This window comes from Mycteria americana, chromosome 7, assembly GCF_035582795.1.
Source record: "Mycteria americana isolate JAX WOST 10 ecotype Jacksonville Zoo and Gardens chromosome 7, USCA_MyAme_1.0, whole genome shotgun sequence".
Taxonomy (NCBI): domain Eukaryota; kingdom Metazoa; phylum Chordata; class Aves; order Ciconiiformes; family Ciconiidae; genus Mycteria; species Mycteria americana.
The window spans coordinates 62,873,447-62,888,265 of NC_134371.1; the positions used below are offsets into that span (position 1 = coordinate 62,873,447).

The 14,819-nt window shown below is 36.0% G+C and overlaps 1 protein-coding gene across 3 annotated transcripts in view; it reads right to left on the reverse strand.

Annotated features, from left to right (window-relative positions):
• The window catches only part of EPS15 (epidermal growth factor receptor pathway substrate 15), a 52,099-nt gene that overhangs the window by 34,784 nt on the left and 2,496 nt on the right, over positions 1–14,819 (reverse strand). For all 3 annotated transcript variants that reach the window (XM_075508741.1, XM_075508743.1, XM_075508742.1), the window contains exons 2-8: positions 9,604–9,645; positions 4,418–4,507; positions 4,036–4,083; positions 2,929–3,024; positions 2,438–2,503; positions 1,850–1,975; positions 1,324–1,383 (exon numbers count right to left, since the gene is read on the reverse strand). In XM_075508741.1, coding sequence (XP_075364856.1) covers positions 1,324–1,383; positions 1,850–1,975; positions 2,438–2,503; positions 2,929–3,024; positions 4,036–4,083; positions 4,418–4,507; positions 9,604–9,645 — 528 coding nt within the window. The remainder of the gene's footprint in view (positions 1–1,323; positions 1,384–1,849; positions 1,976–2,437; positions 2,504–2,928; positions 3,025–4,035; positions 4,084–4,417; positions 4,508–9,603; positions 9,646–14,819) is intronic.

A 14,819-nucleotide genomic window follows, 5' to 3' on the forward strand; every position in this document is an offset into this window, starting at 1 on the left:
TATTTGGGAGAAGACTTTAAACACTTAATTTTAATGTATTCACTGTTTTTGCAGGAGTCGCTCCACTTAATGACTACTCTTTTGTTGTGGTTGTACATTTTAATAATTTTATGACTGTTGTTCAAGACAGAACTGCATCTTAAATAAATGTTATAATACTTTACAGATTATCAACTTAACTCCAACATTTGCCTAGAGCATATCAATCTTCTGATCTCAAAACTAAAAGTCTGAAGAATTACATCATAAACACAGGAAATCAAGTATAGTAACAGTTAACTACTAGGGCCTAAAAGGAATTGCTTTCAGAAGAAACTGAAGCGTATAGGTGCCTGAAGATGACTAGAACAATATTCAAGAAAGCAATTTTTACACTTTTATGCTTTCTCAAAAATATACGTGACAGCAGAAAAAGGTAAATTCATCATATTTACATTACAAAAAAACCAAAGCAAGGTTTTGACGTTGTCCGTAATGTCAATTCTTGGCAATTAGAGAGGTATTTTTAACTTCCTTTTTATTTTATTTTTAATTTTTACTCTGAAAGGATGAGCAATAGTTTAGTTTGTAGAAATTAAAATTAAAGGCTGGCTTTAGTCCCACCTGAGGGCAGAAAGGTCACATTACTTTTCCAAGATTCTTGCAATGCAGTTAAGATATTTTGTTAGCTTTTCCAAACCTTTAAACTTAGGTTTGATATTTCTCTGTGTTAAAATGAAACCCTCTACTCCAGAGTGAATGTATAATTCCTTCCTCTCCAATCCACTTACATGCAGAAACAAGCTGCAAGTTTTGAGAAAAAATTGATGCATGGTTACTATCACATTCAAGACTTACAGAGTCTTCAAAAGCAAGAGCCTTCCACTCTCTTCTCACTCGCCACCTCTTGGGTGAAGTGAAACTTATTTACTGCTTCTTACATTATTTCGTAGTCCTGGCATTAAATAGTGTTAAAATTCTAACTTGCTATGAACTTTTGAAGAATGTATACATAATTTCTTTAAAATTTTCCTCAAAGGTATCTTGAGGCATTCAAGTCCTATAAACACTGATGGTTAAGGTAAAACTTATTCAGTGAAATCACCCAGTCTCTGATGGGACAGCAGGTCACAGGTATAAGTTTTCAATGGCTCATTTAGCCCACAAAGAAAGTTACTGCTGTGTAATGAGAGACATTCAATAAACTGACAGAAACATTACCTAGTACTACAACTTGATTAAGGTCTCTGAATAAAGGCAATAAATGAATGACACCTAATAATGCATCTATTTTAAACCTCTGCCATTAGGCTTTCAAAATCCCAAGAGGCAGAAGATACTTACAACTGCAAACTCATCTCGATCCAGCATTCCATCACGGTCAATATCACTCAATTCCCACACCTACCAATAAAAAGGAGAATATAGGGATGTTTACCTAAACTGCAGCAGTTTACTATTTAAAACCTCATTAAAAACAAATGCGAGAACAGCCTCCCTCCACCATATCCTAAGTTCTATTAAGATGAACAGCATTAGTTTTCAGTGAGTAACATACACTCATATAAACCATGCAAAAGAAGAGATATTCTTAAGTTGGAGACAGAGCGCACAAACAGCACCCTGCCCTACACCAACCGTTAATGAGTACACATAACTGACACACTGTGGTAAGAGGCAATCTATCAATTTTTTTTTTTTTTTTTTTTTTTTTTTACAGTTTAACAGTTACACATGTGTGGCCACTCCGTAAGATAGTATTTAATAGTTAGGCTTATTACTACAAATCTTCAAGTTGAAAACCAGATATTGCCAAGTGTAGCACAGTTACTATTTGTGAATTAACAATTAAGTAGAAAGATATTCTTACTCGTCCTAAGATATCCACTGGCAGTTTTGAGTTAAGGAGTACAGGTTTCACCTTATCACCTGACAACAGTCCTTTCACAGGATTTAGGCTGTCAAAAATAGCATCATACTTAGCCTTGTCTTCCAGCTGCAGGGGCAGAAGAAAAATATTACTTACGGACATAGTCACACTCCTAGGCTAAGACACAGCAGTTCTTTCAAACATATTAACTTTTTTTTTTTTAAGTTACAGTTGGAAACACACAGATTGCAGTTCCTGATGTTTAAAAGAAAATATGAAAGAGATATTATTGCTAAGTCAGCTAGAGACTCATCCAAAACCCAGTGAGATTTATTCTTCAATTATTTTCATGGCTTCAGGTAACTACTCCCAAAAAATCAAATTTCTACACACAAAGAGATTTCCCAAGGAACAAGTGTTTTTATCAAATTAGGTCTACTAGCCCAACTACAGATTTGATATATGAATGGTAATTTATCACACTTTATAAACTATAGTTACCAGTAGCATTATATTTTTCTCAAAGAGACTTATGTTTTCTTGCAAACCACATCATAGTTCTAGGTAATAGCCTGATCTTTAGTTTACCTTAACAGCCCATGGTACATCACTTGATGCTGTTCCACTGAGCAGCAAAGGACTACTAGTATCAGTCTAAAGAAAAACAGGAAAAAAATCCCACATTAAAAGAGAAATGCTTCTGACCTTGCAAAACCACTCCCTTATCTGATAAGGTGCTCCTTCTCAAAGCCAGAACTGCATTTTAGTCACTTGTACCTTTGTTAAGGATACCAACATTTATAGCAAGAAGTTTAAAATGTTTCTTCTGTTAAGGACAACACTAATAGAACAAATACCATATATACTCAAATTATACAAATGTTTATATTCAAATCCCCACTAGGACATGTAGCACCTTATTCTTATTACACATTGCTTAATCTTCCCCTTTGTAGGGTCCTATTGCCCTACATCACTTTCAGATGTGTTTGGTATTTATACCAAACCTTCCTAATGGTTCACTTAAAAGCAGTTCTTATTAATGAGTTGATATGTTCAATTAAAAAAAGAAGTCTTACAAATCTTGGTGGAGGAACAGGCAAATTAAGACTACTCAGGGAAACATCCAATCCATTCTGTGCACATGCTACAAGTCGTAAAGCCACAAAAAATTCCTACAGGAAAAATGAAATTTTAAAGGATTTATTACATGAAAATACTCAAATTTCAGAAGAATTATGAGCTTTTCTAGTGTTGCTACATATACAAAGGATTGCAAATGGCTTCAAAGGGGTCCACAAAGCAACAGAAAGCAGGAGTCAGCAACCGCTGAATTCCTCCAGTGAGGAAAAGTTTGTAATTACTAGCTCCAACCATTTAGTAGCTTCCTGGCTAGTGTAGCCAGTTCTCAGCACTGAGTTGTTCTGCAGCAGAGCAGTGAAAATTTAAAGTAGCAATTACAGCTGTTTATCTTAGAGGAACTGAATTGATCCTGAAGGTGGCAGTTGATGGAGGGGAAGGAAAGAAAGGTACAGCATGTGAGAAAAATGAACCAAAAGGAGAAATCTGAAAAAAAATTTGTTTGGTAGATGCTACAAGCTCCTCCTTTTCCTACCATGGGATGAAGCAGCTAGCTCTCCACAGGCCGTTATTTAAGTAACTATACTTCAAACCAAACAGCAACACACATTAGAGCTTTTCAGTAGCATTGCTGATATGCAAGTCTGACTGCCATAATGCTCATCGCTACAACTTTGGAAGAACAACTCCAAACAGAATGTACCAATGTCAAGTCCACCAAAATTAGATAAATAAGAATTTTAAAGATTTTACTGGAATTTTAATTTCTGCATTGTTTCCTCCAAGATTAAGAGAAAAGGTCACCTTTGTAGTAAATACAGTACATTAACCCTTAAATTACTTCTCCGTATATTGTATTGCACAGCTACACAGCAGCTCATTTTATGACTTGAAGAAAAACTGATGAGGTAGCTGAAGGCTGCTTAATTTATTCTAGCTTACACTGAAGCGAGAAGTACATATCTAGTTCCAACTAGAAAAATCTCAAAAAAAAAAAAAAATCAGTTAGAAAAGCTGCTTTCCTGAACCAGAAATCTTAACTTTTATCTTATTTCAAGGCTTGCTAATGGTTAGAGTAACCTCATGCATCATATAAATAATCATACCTGTTTGCTCAGGATACCTTTGCCATCAGTGTCAGCTAAGTCCCAAATCTAAAACATAAAAATAATAGACACAAAGTGTTCCACAGCACTGAGAGGAAGCTGGAAAGTTCTCACTCCATTTAACAACACATTCTGGGATGAAAGTTCAGGTCTTAACTTTCATGACAGCACTTATTTGCGGTGACAAATTTAAATATTATTTTAATTTCCACCACAAACTACATACACAGTAGAATAATCAAAGATACTGAAGTTGGAAACTATTGGATAGCACAACTGAAAACACATTAGGGAAGATCACGTACTACCACTAAGTATTTTAATTTACACAGATACTATCTGAAGCAAGAGACAGGATAATTAAATAATTGTCATTAAATACCTTTCCAAGTACCAAATCTGTCAATCCAGACTTTTTCAAGAAAACAGCTGCATCAGAAGCTAACACTCTTCCAGCATTAGCAGAATCAACCTGGGGAGAGAAAAAAAAACCTCACATGACAAACTAGCTTTTGAATTGATGCAATCTCTTTACACAGGCTCTCAAAAAGCCAGCAAAGAAGAACGCTCAAGTTAACATAGTCACTTTGAGAACAATCTTCAGACTTTTTTTAAAAAAGAAAAACTCCCTTTCACTAAAAATCATATTACATTAGAAGCAAGACATTTTGAACTAGTTGCTCCAGATTTAATATTAATAGGCAGGCTTTGGAAATTGACATCTTAAACTAACACTGCCAAATTTAAGATACATTATGCATATATATAAAAGCATCTTTCACATTCTAATATATTTTACAATGTTCCAGAAATATACACTATTATCCTCATGTGTCAGTAGGCAACTAAGATACAGGGAGAATAAGAATTTTGCCTAGATGACCCAGTTTGGGGCAGAAGCGAGGAAGGTAATCCAGGTCTCCCAAGTCTCAAGCCAGCACCCCACACAAGCTTACTCTTATAGGTCATCAATGACTATTTAGATTAATTCCACTTAAAAACTGAGGAAAACACACATATGCAAGCAATTAAATTTCCACTGCTGTAAGTTTCTAACCACTTATTATGCCTGGATTTCAAGGTCTCCAGCAGAAAGGTTCAAGTACAAAGGCCCAAGAATTTCTCACGTTATGCAGTAGATAGGGAAGCTTGTTCACATTAGGCCATCATCTGAACCTATCTAATTAGCCCTTTCTAATCACAGGATTTTCTTCTTGATGCCTGCAAAACATTTGATTTATAATGACAAAGAACTCCCAGAGTTCAATTACATTTAATTGTCCAGCTCTGAACTCATTACTGTTATTGTCTGAAAAAGAAGACTCTGCTTGAAGATACCTTTACCACCCTAGAAGAGTAAAATGCTTACTCCCTAAAGTGAAACTTATTTACACAATGAAGAAGTTGGTGATAGTTTTGGCAGAATATCAACCAGCATGCATTTCTCCCCGGACCAACAAGGAGATAATTAAAATAGATTGTTATTCAAGCTCCTAAACAAAAACAGTACCTCAGCTATACCTTCAAGTGGAAGAAGCAAGCAGTAAAAGTTACGTCACATACATGAGGACAAGGAAAACAGAGGAAAAGCAGCGAGTCCTTGAGAGCCTAAAGCAAAGGGATGCCTAAAAAGGGCACAGTATGAAGAAGAGGACTAAGGGTATCTTCAGTCAATTCAAACTATCAGGCTTACTACATCAGACAGGTAGCTGTACAGGTCCTACCAGATCTAGAGATCAAAAAATATATTACATTTTACAGATAAAAACTATATAATATTATCTTCAAACACCGAGTCTTCTCATCTATGATCAGCTGAGACGCCCTGAAACTGAAGAATTTGCAACATGATAAGCATTTCAAAGGATAGGAAAGAGGCAACTGAGGTCACTTAATTTCCAACACTTCCTGGAAAGAAAGAGACAGAGAACCAAAACTGAAATCGTACAAATAAATAAGCATGCACAGAAAATGGAAATACATGCACAGAAAGAATAATTTGATGCTAGCATTAGATTTCCTAGTACCCCCTTTTGAAGATCAATGCTTTTTGAGCACTTGCTGAACACTGAATCATCATGGCTGTCTTTGAAATAGCCTGAGAATGTCTAGTGAAAACTAGTGCTCCAGACAGAACAGCAAGGTTGGGAATATACAGCAGAACACTTGATGATGATGATGATGATGATGCACTGCATCATTTACAGTCTCACAGCTTCGTGTTTAAACAAAGACTATACTCAATATTTTGTTTGGAATGTAAAACCAACCTTCCAAGTTCACAGGTGCAGCACACAAGGCACTGAAAGCAAACAGCTCCCAAAGATGGGCTTAGAACTAGCTATTTATCATTTGGAAAGCATGCTGCAGCAGATGAGGGTTGTCTTTAGACACTTCTGCTTCTAAAAGTGAACAAAAAACTCTGAAAGCAATCCCAAAAGTATAATTTAATATGAAAGTGAGAACACCTTTTGTTTTCAGCATAACTAATATGATATTAATTAGGAGAGGTTGTTTCCTATAACTGAGGATTCCCTGATCAGGGTAATAAAATTACAAACACTACAGCCTTGTAGTTAGCCTGCTCCTCAGATTTTTAAAATATCTAATTCATTCTGTATGGGAGAGCTGTTCATATTATAGGCAAAAAGTTGCCAAGACACCCTATCAAATCCCCTTTTCCGATAGTGGAGTCGACCTTGCACATAAGCACAGTAATCCTGGCATCCACTCAGAAAACCTCCAGCCTAGGACTTTTCTATGCTTTCGGGAAAGTCACAAAGCAACACAGTATCAGCTGTGTTTATTTTTTTATTTCCTCACTTCCAACCCAGAGGAAGGTGACTTCAAGGGATTTAAGCAGGATTCTCCTTTAACCTGATATGGATACAGTTTCTTTTTGTGCAACTAATTCCCCAAATTTTAGTAACTTTCTTTTTTTTAAAGGGCTGATTTCAATTTCTGTACCAATTACGGAGTCTTGCATGCTGGGATGGGGGTACTTACTCAGCATTAAAATACTGCAGAAAACTGGCTTATGTTTGACTATTGCACTGAGAAGATTACTGGTGTTTGTCAGGTATACACAGGCTTGGTAGAGGTTTTTCTCTGATATGCAAAAAGCAGTTTTCATAGCTGTATTAGCCAACAACTCTCTTGTTGCAAGTTGGTTTTTGTAGGGCCAGAAATTATTAAAAGTTAAAAACATACTGATGTCATTAGGTCACAAGGTAACAGTGAGAAGTACTTCAACTCAGGATTCATCAAGAATTCATCAGCAGCTCAGGCGTACTGCTTACCTGCTACATTGCATCACATGATTAAGTAATTTCCTGTTACTTTATCACACGTATTTAAATTTATCCTTTAACCTCACCCTGTTGAGAGTCAGTCTAGAAAAGGTTAATCGGAAAAACTTTTATTTGAAAGAAAAGTGTCCCCATTGGAAGGTTAAGATTTCAATCGCATTCTAAGTACAAAGCCTGGGATTTATACCCATTTCACAACACACATTATGCAAGATGAATTACTAAGTTTGTGATAGAACTGAAAGTGTACTAAGCATCAGAACGATTTCAGGTGATGAACTGATTCTCAGGTTGCATGGAATGCTCTGAAGTGCTTCTGGTATGAAAGAATAAAAACATGCTCTAGCAGCACCATAGGAGAAAGCGGGAAATGCCTTTCTAACATTTCTGTTCTGAAAGTTGACATCTCCTTATGTAAGGGAGGGAAGGAAAAAGTTATCTAGTGCAACTGAAAGTCTTTAGACACAGTACATTTGAAAGCTACTCTTTAGGACAAACACTTGCAGAAAAGAGTTTGGCTGAGCAAGTCAGAAAATTAATCCTCTGGAAAACAAATCCATTGGCACAACTTCACTAACAGTAACATCACATTCAAAGAATGCCCATTCCTGTATACGACAGACTGCTGGACAACAAATAGCGCTCCAATTTCACTAGGCTATATATTACAACAAATGCAAGATGTTAAGTGACTTAGGAACCAGTATCATATTTGTGCTCAAATTAAGCTTCTTTATCCAACTTTTTGCTTCACACTTCAGTGGTTAAGCAATTGCAATCAAGAGGAAGAGACAGACAGGCATGCGGCAAAGATGATACATGACAGTGATAGTCAGTAGTATTGAGCCAGGAAACCTAACATGCAAAAAACCTAGTTCCTTGCCTTTTCTTGTGACCTTATAATGATCACCATAACATGGGATTCTCCCAAGGCTTTTAATCCAATGCCTAGAGATAAACACACAGTGGATTTGTCCATCAGATTGAAGGAAAACTTTGTGAGGGTGATACTATCTCCTTCAACCTTCAGGAGCCATCTGCACTTAGATCAAGGTAAACTCCCCCTTCTTGTTTAGCAATTTCAAAATTCCTACTCTCCTGCAGTGGAGAAAAACCCTTGTTAAAGTCGAATAGGAAGCTCAAACTTTCCAGGCATCGTAGGCTGATACACTGTAACTGCTGTTTTACACACTTCATAATGGAACTAATCCTCTAAGCACGATCCAAAAATAGACCGTGGCTAGAAATCATGGTCTTCTCTCTTTCTCAGCAGATAAGCTTACATTCTAATGTTGACACCCAAAAGAAGTTCCTAAATAAAGAGGTCATACATGCTATATCCTGCCTTAGGACAAACAGACAGGAACATTACCAGTTGCACAAAGGAGAAAAAACTTCCTATAAGGTTGATTTTTACATGGTTCATCAATTACTCATCAGGTCTTTATATTAAAAAAAAAAAAAAAAATCTATTTTTGTTTTATACAATTGTTCATTTAGTTTACATTTCCTTAAAAGTTTTCATATATCTGTGTTTGTACAACAACATATACTATGCACATGATACAAAATACTGCTATGCTAGAGCAGCTGAAACAGCTATTTTTCAAAAAAGCTGTATTTATAGGAATTAATACACCTTATTTTTGCTAGGCCTAAATATAAAAGACAGGTGATAAATACAATTTATATTATTATATTTTATTTTTATACATATTAAATTATTTTTACATTATAAAGTCAAAAGATTCGTATCAGTTGAGTGAAGCTGCAAGAACTACATGCATTCGTTTGGCATTCAGTGGCCTTCCATCCAAATTTCACTCCCTATGGCATCCTGTAAGAACCTCTGGGGATACTCAGAGAGATGCAAGTCTTACATAATGCTAACTGCACTACAAACACAAGAAATTCAGCTTCACTTGTAAAAAGGAACAAAGAACATATCAATACAGTATTTTGCAAGAATTTACTCCATTTCAAGAGCTAACAGTCTGTTATAACTGTAAAGTGATGTATGTCATGCATACCTGGCAGTTCCCTCGCAAATTAAATGTCATCTTACAACCAATATTAAATTTATGCTGATATAGCTCAGACTTAAGTGTTAGTTACTATAAAAATATATTTTAAAGCAGAATAATTTTCCTTGAACTTTTGTTGTTTACATACTGTTGGCCATGCTGAAGTCCATAGCAAAAGAATAGTCTTTCTTTTAAATACAAAATAAAGTTTGTTTTCTCAACAAGAACATACATACCTGTCTATAGAATTTCTCATACACAGGATTTGCACTCGATAGCTGTAAAAGAGAGAGAGATAAAATTAACCCTAAAGATCCATATTTCAATTCCACTCTCCCTGCATAAAAATATAAAACACTTTTTAGTGGTCTTCAAAGAAACATTAAGCATTTATATAATTCTATTTATTCTGTAAAATGATGAGGACTATGACAGCTCTTCATGCTGCAACTTTTAGAAGACTAACTCTTGTTTTGAAGTCAGTGATCCTAACCACTATCAGATTAATATCAGACAGGTCACCAGGTTAGGCAGTATGAAACAAGAATTCTTAAGCAAGATCATCCACAGGCAGACGAAGAAACCTGAAATGATACAGGCTAGGAAGTGCTCTCTAATGAGTACAAAGCAATACAATTTTATTCCGTTATCCACTGCATCATTCTTTAGAATTTAGTGTCATATGCAACTAGTCTGTAAAATTTTCAGATATCCGAATTAACTCCCGGATTCACAACTAAATCCGCGGCAATGGTAGCAAATTAAGAGAGTAGTATTTTAATTTAGGTTTTTGTAACTTGAATCCTTGCCATAGATAACTTCTGCCTTAATTTCACTGCCATCTACCAGACATTCAGTGCTCACTTAAACTTAGGTGGACAAGGATAAAACAGCTTCTTTGGAAAAGGCCTTTTCTTTATTAATTTATTTTTAAACCATTCTTAGAAACTCTAAAAAAGCCCATGGCCTGAAACCATGCAAAACCTAATATTATAGCCTACACCAAATACCCTTGCCCAAGAGACTCCCAAGAAGTGTATTGTTAGGGTTACCTCTCTTCCCCGACATAAAAACAGGCACAAAATCAGATACTATTTTCATGAAGTGCATGTTGCCTAAACTAGACTGTGTACGTGTTTGGGTGCATTTATGCAGAGGATAACCCTAGAATTATCGCAATGTGTTGCCCTCGCAAACCCAGCTGGAACAACTGAGTATAATACAAGTTAATTACACAATACATACTAAAAAAAAACCCAAACCACATAACTTTGAATATCATCCAAAAATAGAATTCTCCCCCTTAAGAGGAATATGATCTTAAAACCCAGGATTTACAGACCTTTGTACAAACTGAGTCCAACAAGGTAGCTTCTTCAGCTCTAAAATTTAGAAGTTTGCATTGAAATATGGAAACCAACAGTATTCTAGATGTTGTCAATCATACAGTTGTAGAAAACACTTTACCACAGCACATATAAATGGTGACAGATTAAATAAAACCACATACATTTTCCTATAGCAACAGCTAATACAGTTTCTCTTTCGGCTAAACACTTAAATGTTCACAGGTGCTGATTATCAAAGAATATTAAGAGGGGAAGTCTGGTAGAAATCAGGGGTTTAGCGTGATCCTGTTCAACTACAGAAAGTGTGCAGTATCACCAGAACATCCTGAAAGATAAATTATAGAGAACAGATAGAAATATCAGCAGAACTTTCATTCAGACCTTGACATCTGCTTGTTCAGCAAGTACGCTGCCCCCGAGACACTCAGTTTCTTTTAAGAGCCACACGGTATTTCTGATTCTCTAGTTGTTTGGGTTGGGGGGTTTTTTGGTGGTGGTTTTGGGGGGTTTTTGTTTGTTTGGTTTTTTTTTGCACGGGAGTGGCTGGTGCATTTTTATTTGTTTGTTGGGGGGTGGGTGGGTGGGAAATACTTCTCGCATAGCCAGACATTAAAAATTACATATGCTGGGAAACCATCATTGGTATTGACTGCAATACCTCCATTTATATAGCTTAACCTTGCTCTGACTTTGCTCTGGTACCCAAAGGCTTGTATTATTTAAGCCATGAACTAAGCAGGCATTTACACATCCCTTAAAATAGCCTGATGAAATATATTCAAGTTTTGCCAGACCTCTGACTACCATAACACCGATATAACAAACAACACTTTCAATCACTTTCCAGCATGCTCCAAAGCATGCTATATTTTCTTAACTAAGCTTCAAATGCTATACCTACCAACCCAACTACATTTTGAATAGCAATCTAGAGGGGTAGTTCTAAACATTCACGTATTTTACTTACCAAGTATTACTTCATTACAATGTAAAAGTATAGGCACAGAATCAAATTAAAGCTATGAGCAAAAGACTAGAACAGAGTTGGCCAGCACATACGCTAGAAGTATTAATTCTCATGCATCATCCCTCTTGCCCAATATCACCCGTTGTTCAGCCAAATGTTTCATTATTACAGCCAAACCAATCATTGTCACTCCTGGACAGGAAACATTGTGCAGTCCTGCAATGAAAACACTAAGTGCAAAACAATCTTTTCATTCAGTACTTAGAGTACAAGCCAGTAATTCTTATTTATTTCATTAGTGTTTCCAATATTCATTTTAACATCAGTATCACTGCAGTAACTGGAATTTCCTGTGACGCCAAATAGAATAATAGTAGTAAAAAAGTTTCCCAGGCTATTTTACTAGTAACAGACTTGGTTTTCCTTCAAAGTACACCCCACAACAAAACAACAGATACAAATATAGTCTAGGATGTTCTTCTGGGATAAGAAGAAAAACACTGCTCCACATCTTTCAAAGTGCTGCTGTAGAATTTACCTGGTATTTTTTTTTTTAAATGGGATTTGTAACAACCAATTGCATAGAGTAAATTCAACTTGTTTTCAGTGCAAAAAGGAGGGAGGGAGAAAAGGTCAGATTCCACAGCACACAAAAATAGAAATACATTATTGTGATTCCATTTAGAAGTTTACACTTCATAAGAGTAATGTCTGTTCTAGTAATTACAACCTTTGTTACAAACCTATGAACTTTAAAATACTAACCTAGGAAATAAAAAACACCTTCAGGGACATCTGCCTTTTTCATCTTCTGTTGTCAATCAAGCCTTTATATCCCCATGTTTTCATCCCTCTGGCACACTTGCATTTAAGTGTAATAAGATACTACTACCAGTCTGTCCACCCCATCCATCCACAACCTTCCTTCACACAAAAAGGTTTAAAAACCAACCAAACAAAAAGCTGACCCTTGAGAAAAACAAAAATAACTTTCCCTTCCAACCCAAATGAGATAGAAGGGGAGAAACAAGCTATTCTATCTTGATTAAAATCCAAAATACTGTATTGTATCATGGCGCAAAACTCTAGGATTCATTTTAAGAGTTTCCAGGCCAAATGACACAATCTGGTTGTAAACGTTCTTCACACAGCCAGCCAAAAAGCAGGCAAGTTTAAGGCAAGCTGGTTTTCTTACAATGCCCTTTCCAAACAATAACCAACTTATCTCTTTTCCCCCTATTGCTTTACTGTCCTGAAGTGTTTCATGGTAAAGCTTTCTACCACTTTCCATTATATAACCAAGCACATCTCCTACAGCAATAACAAAAGTAAAGATAAGAAAATATTTATTATAAATTTATATACAAATATTACCAAGTACTTCAAGATTCAGCACCTGCATTCCCATTGAACAGCTGAAGCACGCACAAAAACTCTGCCGCCTTCTCTCTGCATAGATGTCTGTCACTGCATAATTAAGAATGGTTCGGTTTAATTTTCAAATCGCTACAGGAAACCTCCACCATCTTCTAATCAGTACTGAACAAAGCCTGTATAAGATGAAAGAGTAGCTCCACTGCCTTTTTAGATGCAGCTACACTCTAACGTGGTTGATGCAACAACAATAAAAAAAAATTAAGTTCTATCTGCTTGAGGAGCAGTCAGCCTCCTCTATACACAAGTTTAGACACACACACATGCATACTCAGATTTCCTCATCTTTCATGGAGGACAGAAAGAGGAACAACAGATCTCTCACTCCAGTAAAAAGAACAAACTAAGATCTTAATTTTATCATTTTTTTGATCCCGTAAAAAAAAAAAAATCAGAAGTTTGCCAAAGACCTCAAAAGCTTTGGCTCTATATTATATATAACATATATATTACTATGAGAATATAATTCATACTGTAAGTATTTACCCTATTTATTCCAGTAACAAGACGTTAATCTGGCAATACATGCATTAGATGGATATCTATCTAGCTTAGCCTCAGTTGTAATATTCAATGCTTCCCTTCAACAACAAAGCACAGCGTTCTGGACTCCGTGACATAATACTGAAGTCTAAACTGAGACTTGCAGCTAATTAGGATACAAATTGATATGACATGGCTTTGTCTTGTTTACCAAAGCAGCTCATAACTACTTTAAGACAACTACCACATTTTTCACAAAAAACATTTCATGACATTAGGAAGACAAAAAGTTATCTTCCTGTTCTTCCTGACTATTTCTTTACAGTCCTTCCCCAAACTGTGAGCTTCCCCCTCAATCACATGCAGGCAGTTTTTCAGAATAAACCAAGTTCAATTTCCAAGAGCAACAAGAAGTTTTTGAATGTCCGTATTACACCAGCTTTCAACAAACATAGCTTCCCCACTCTCAACATGCATTTTTTGCATCTTCAGTTTTCTGTTCCTTCCTCCCTAAATTCCCTAAATTAAACAGGCCATATAAGCAACCATCCTTGGAAGGTCAAAAATACAACTCCTCATATTGGCTATAGATTAATTTGAGTTTTCCAACAACAGATGACAATTTGCAAGATAGGAACAGTTCCTTCTCACTGATGTTGCTAGCTTGTTTCCAAACTAAAGGCAACCACAACAAAACATTGACTTGGTAGAAGTTTCCTTAGAAGTTCTCTATTCAATTCACAGTTACGCTCAGATCATAACACTTAGCAAGCAAATGCAAGTGGCAACAAGATGTTGCAGAATTGGTTCAAAATGGGGAGAGAAAAGATACTTCAGATTATTACTAAATTGGGGGGAGGCAGGGGAGATAATCACCTTTGTTTCGCAACACTTTCAAGCATACTTGGTGTAATAAATTTCACTACAGCTACACGGTCCTGAAATATTTTTTACTAATCGGCCAACACAATACAATTAGCACCAAAAAGTTTCAAATTACTTAAACAGAACTTTGACATTCAAATAAAGCATGCCCAGCCCTCTCAGACTGCAGCTGCAAAGTCATCTGAAAATACCCTAGTCTCATTTAGAAATACCCAACTTCCTAGCCATGTTAAATCACAGTCAAATCAAATGTGGGAAGGGGAAAAGAAACTTCAACACAATTACGAGCTTGACTGCAGGTTAATATGCCTCTTATTCTCTGCATGTGGTCTAT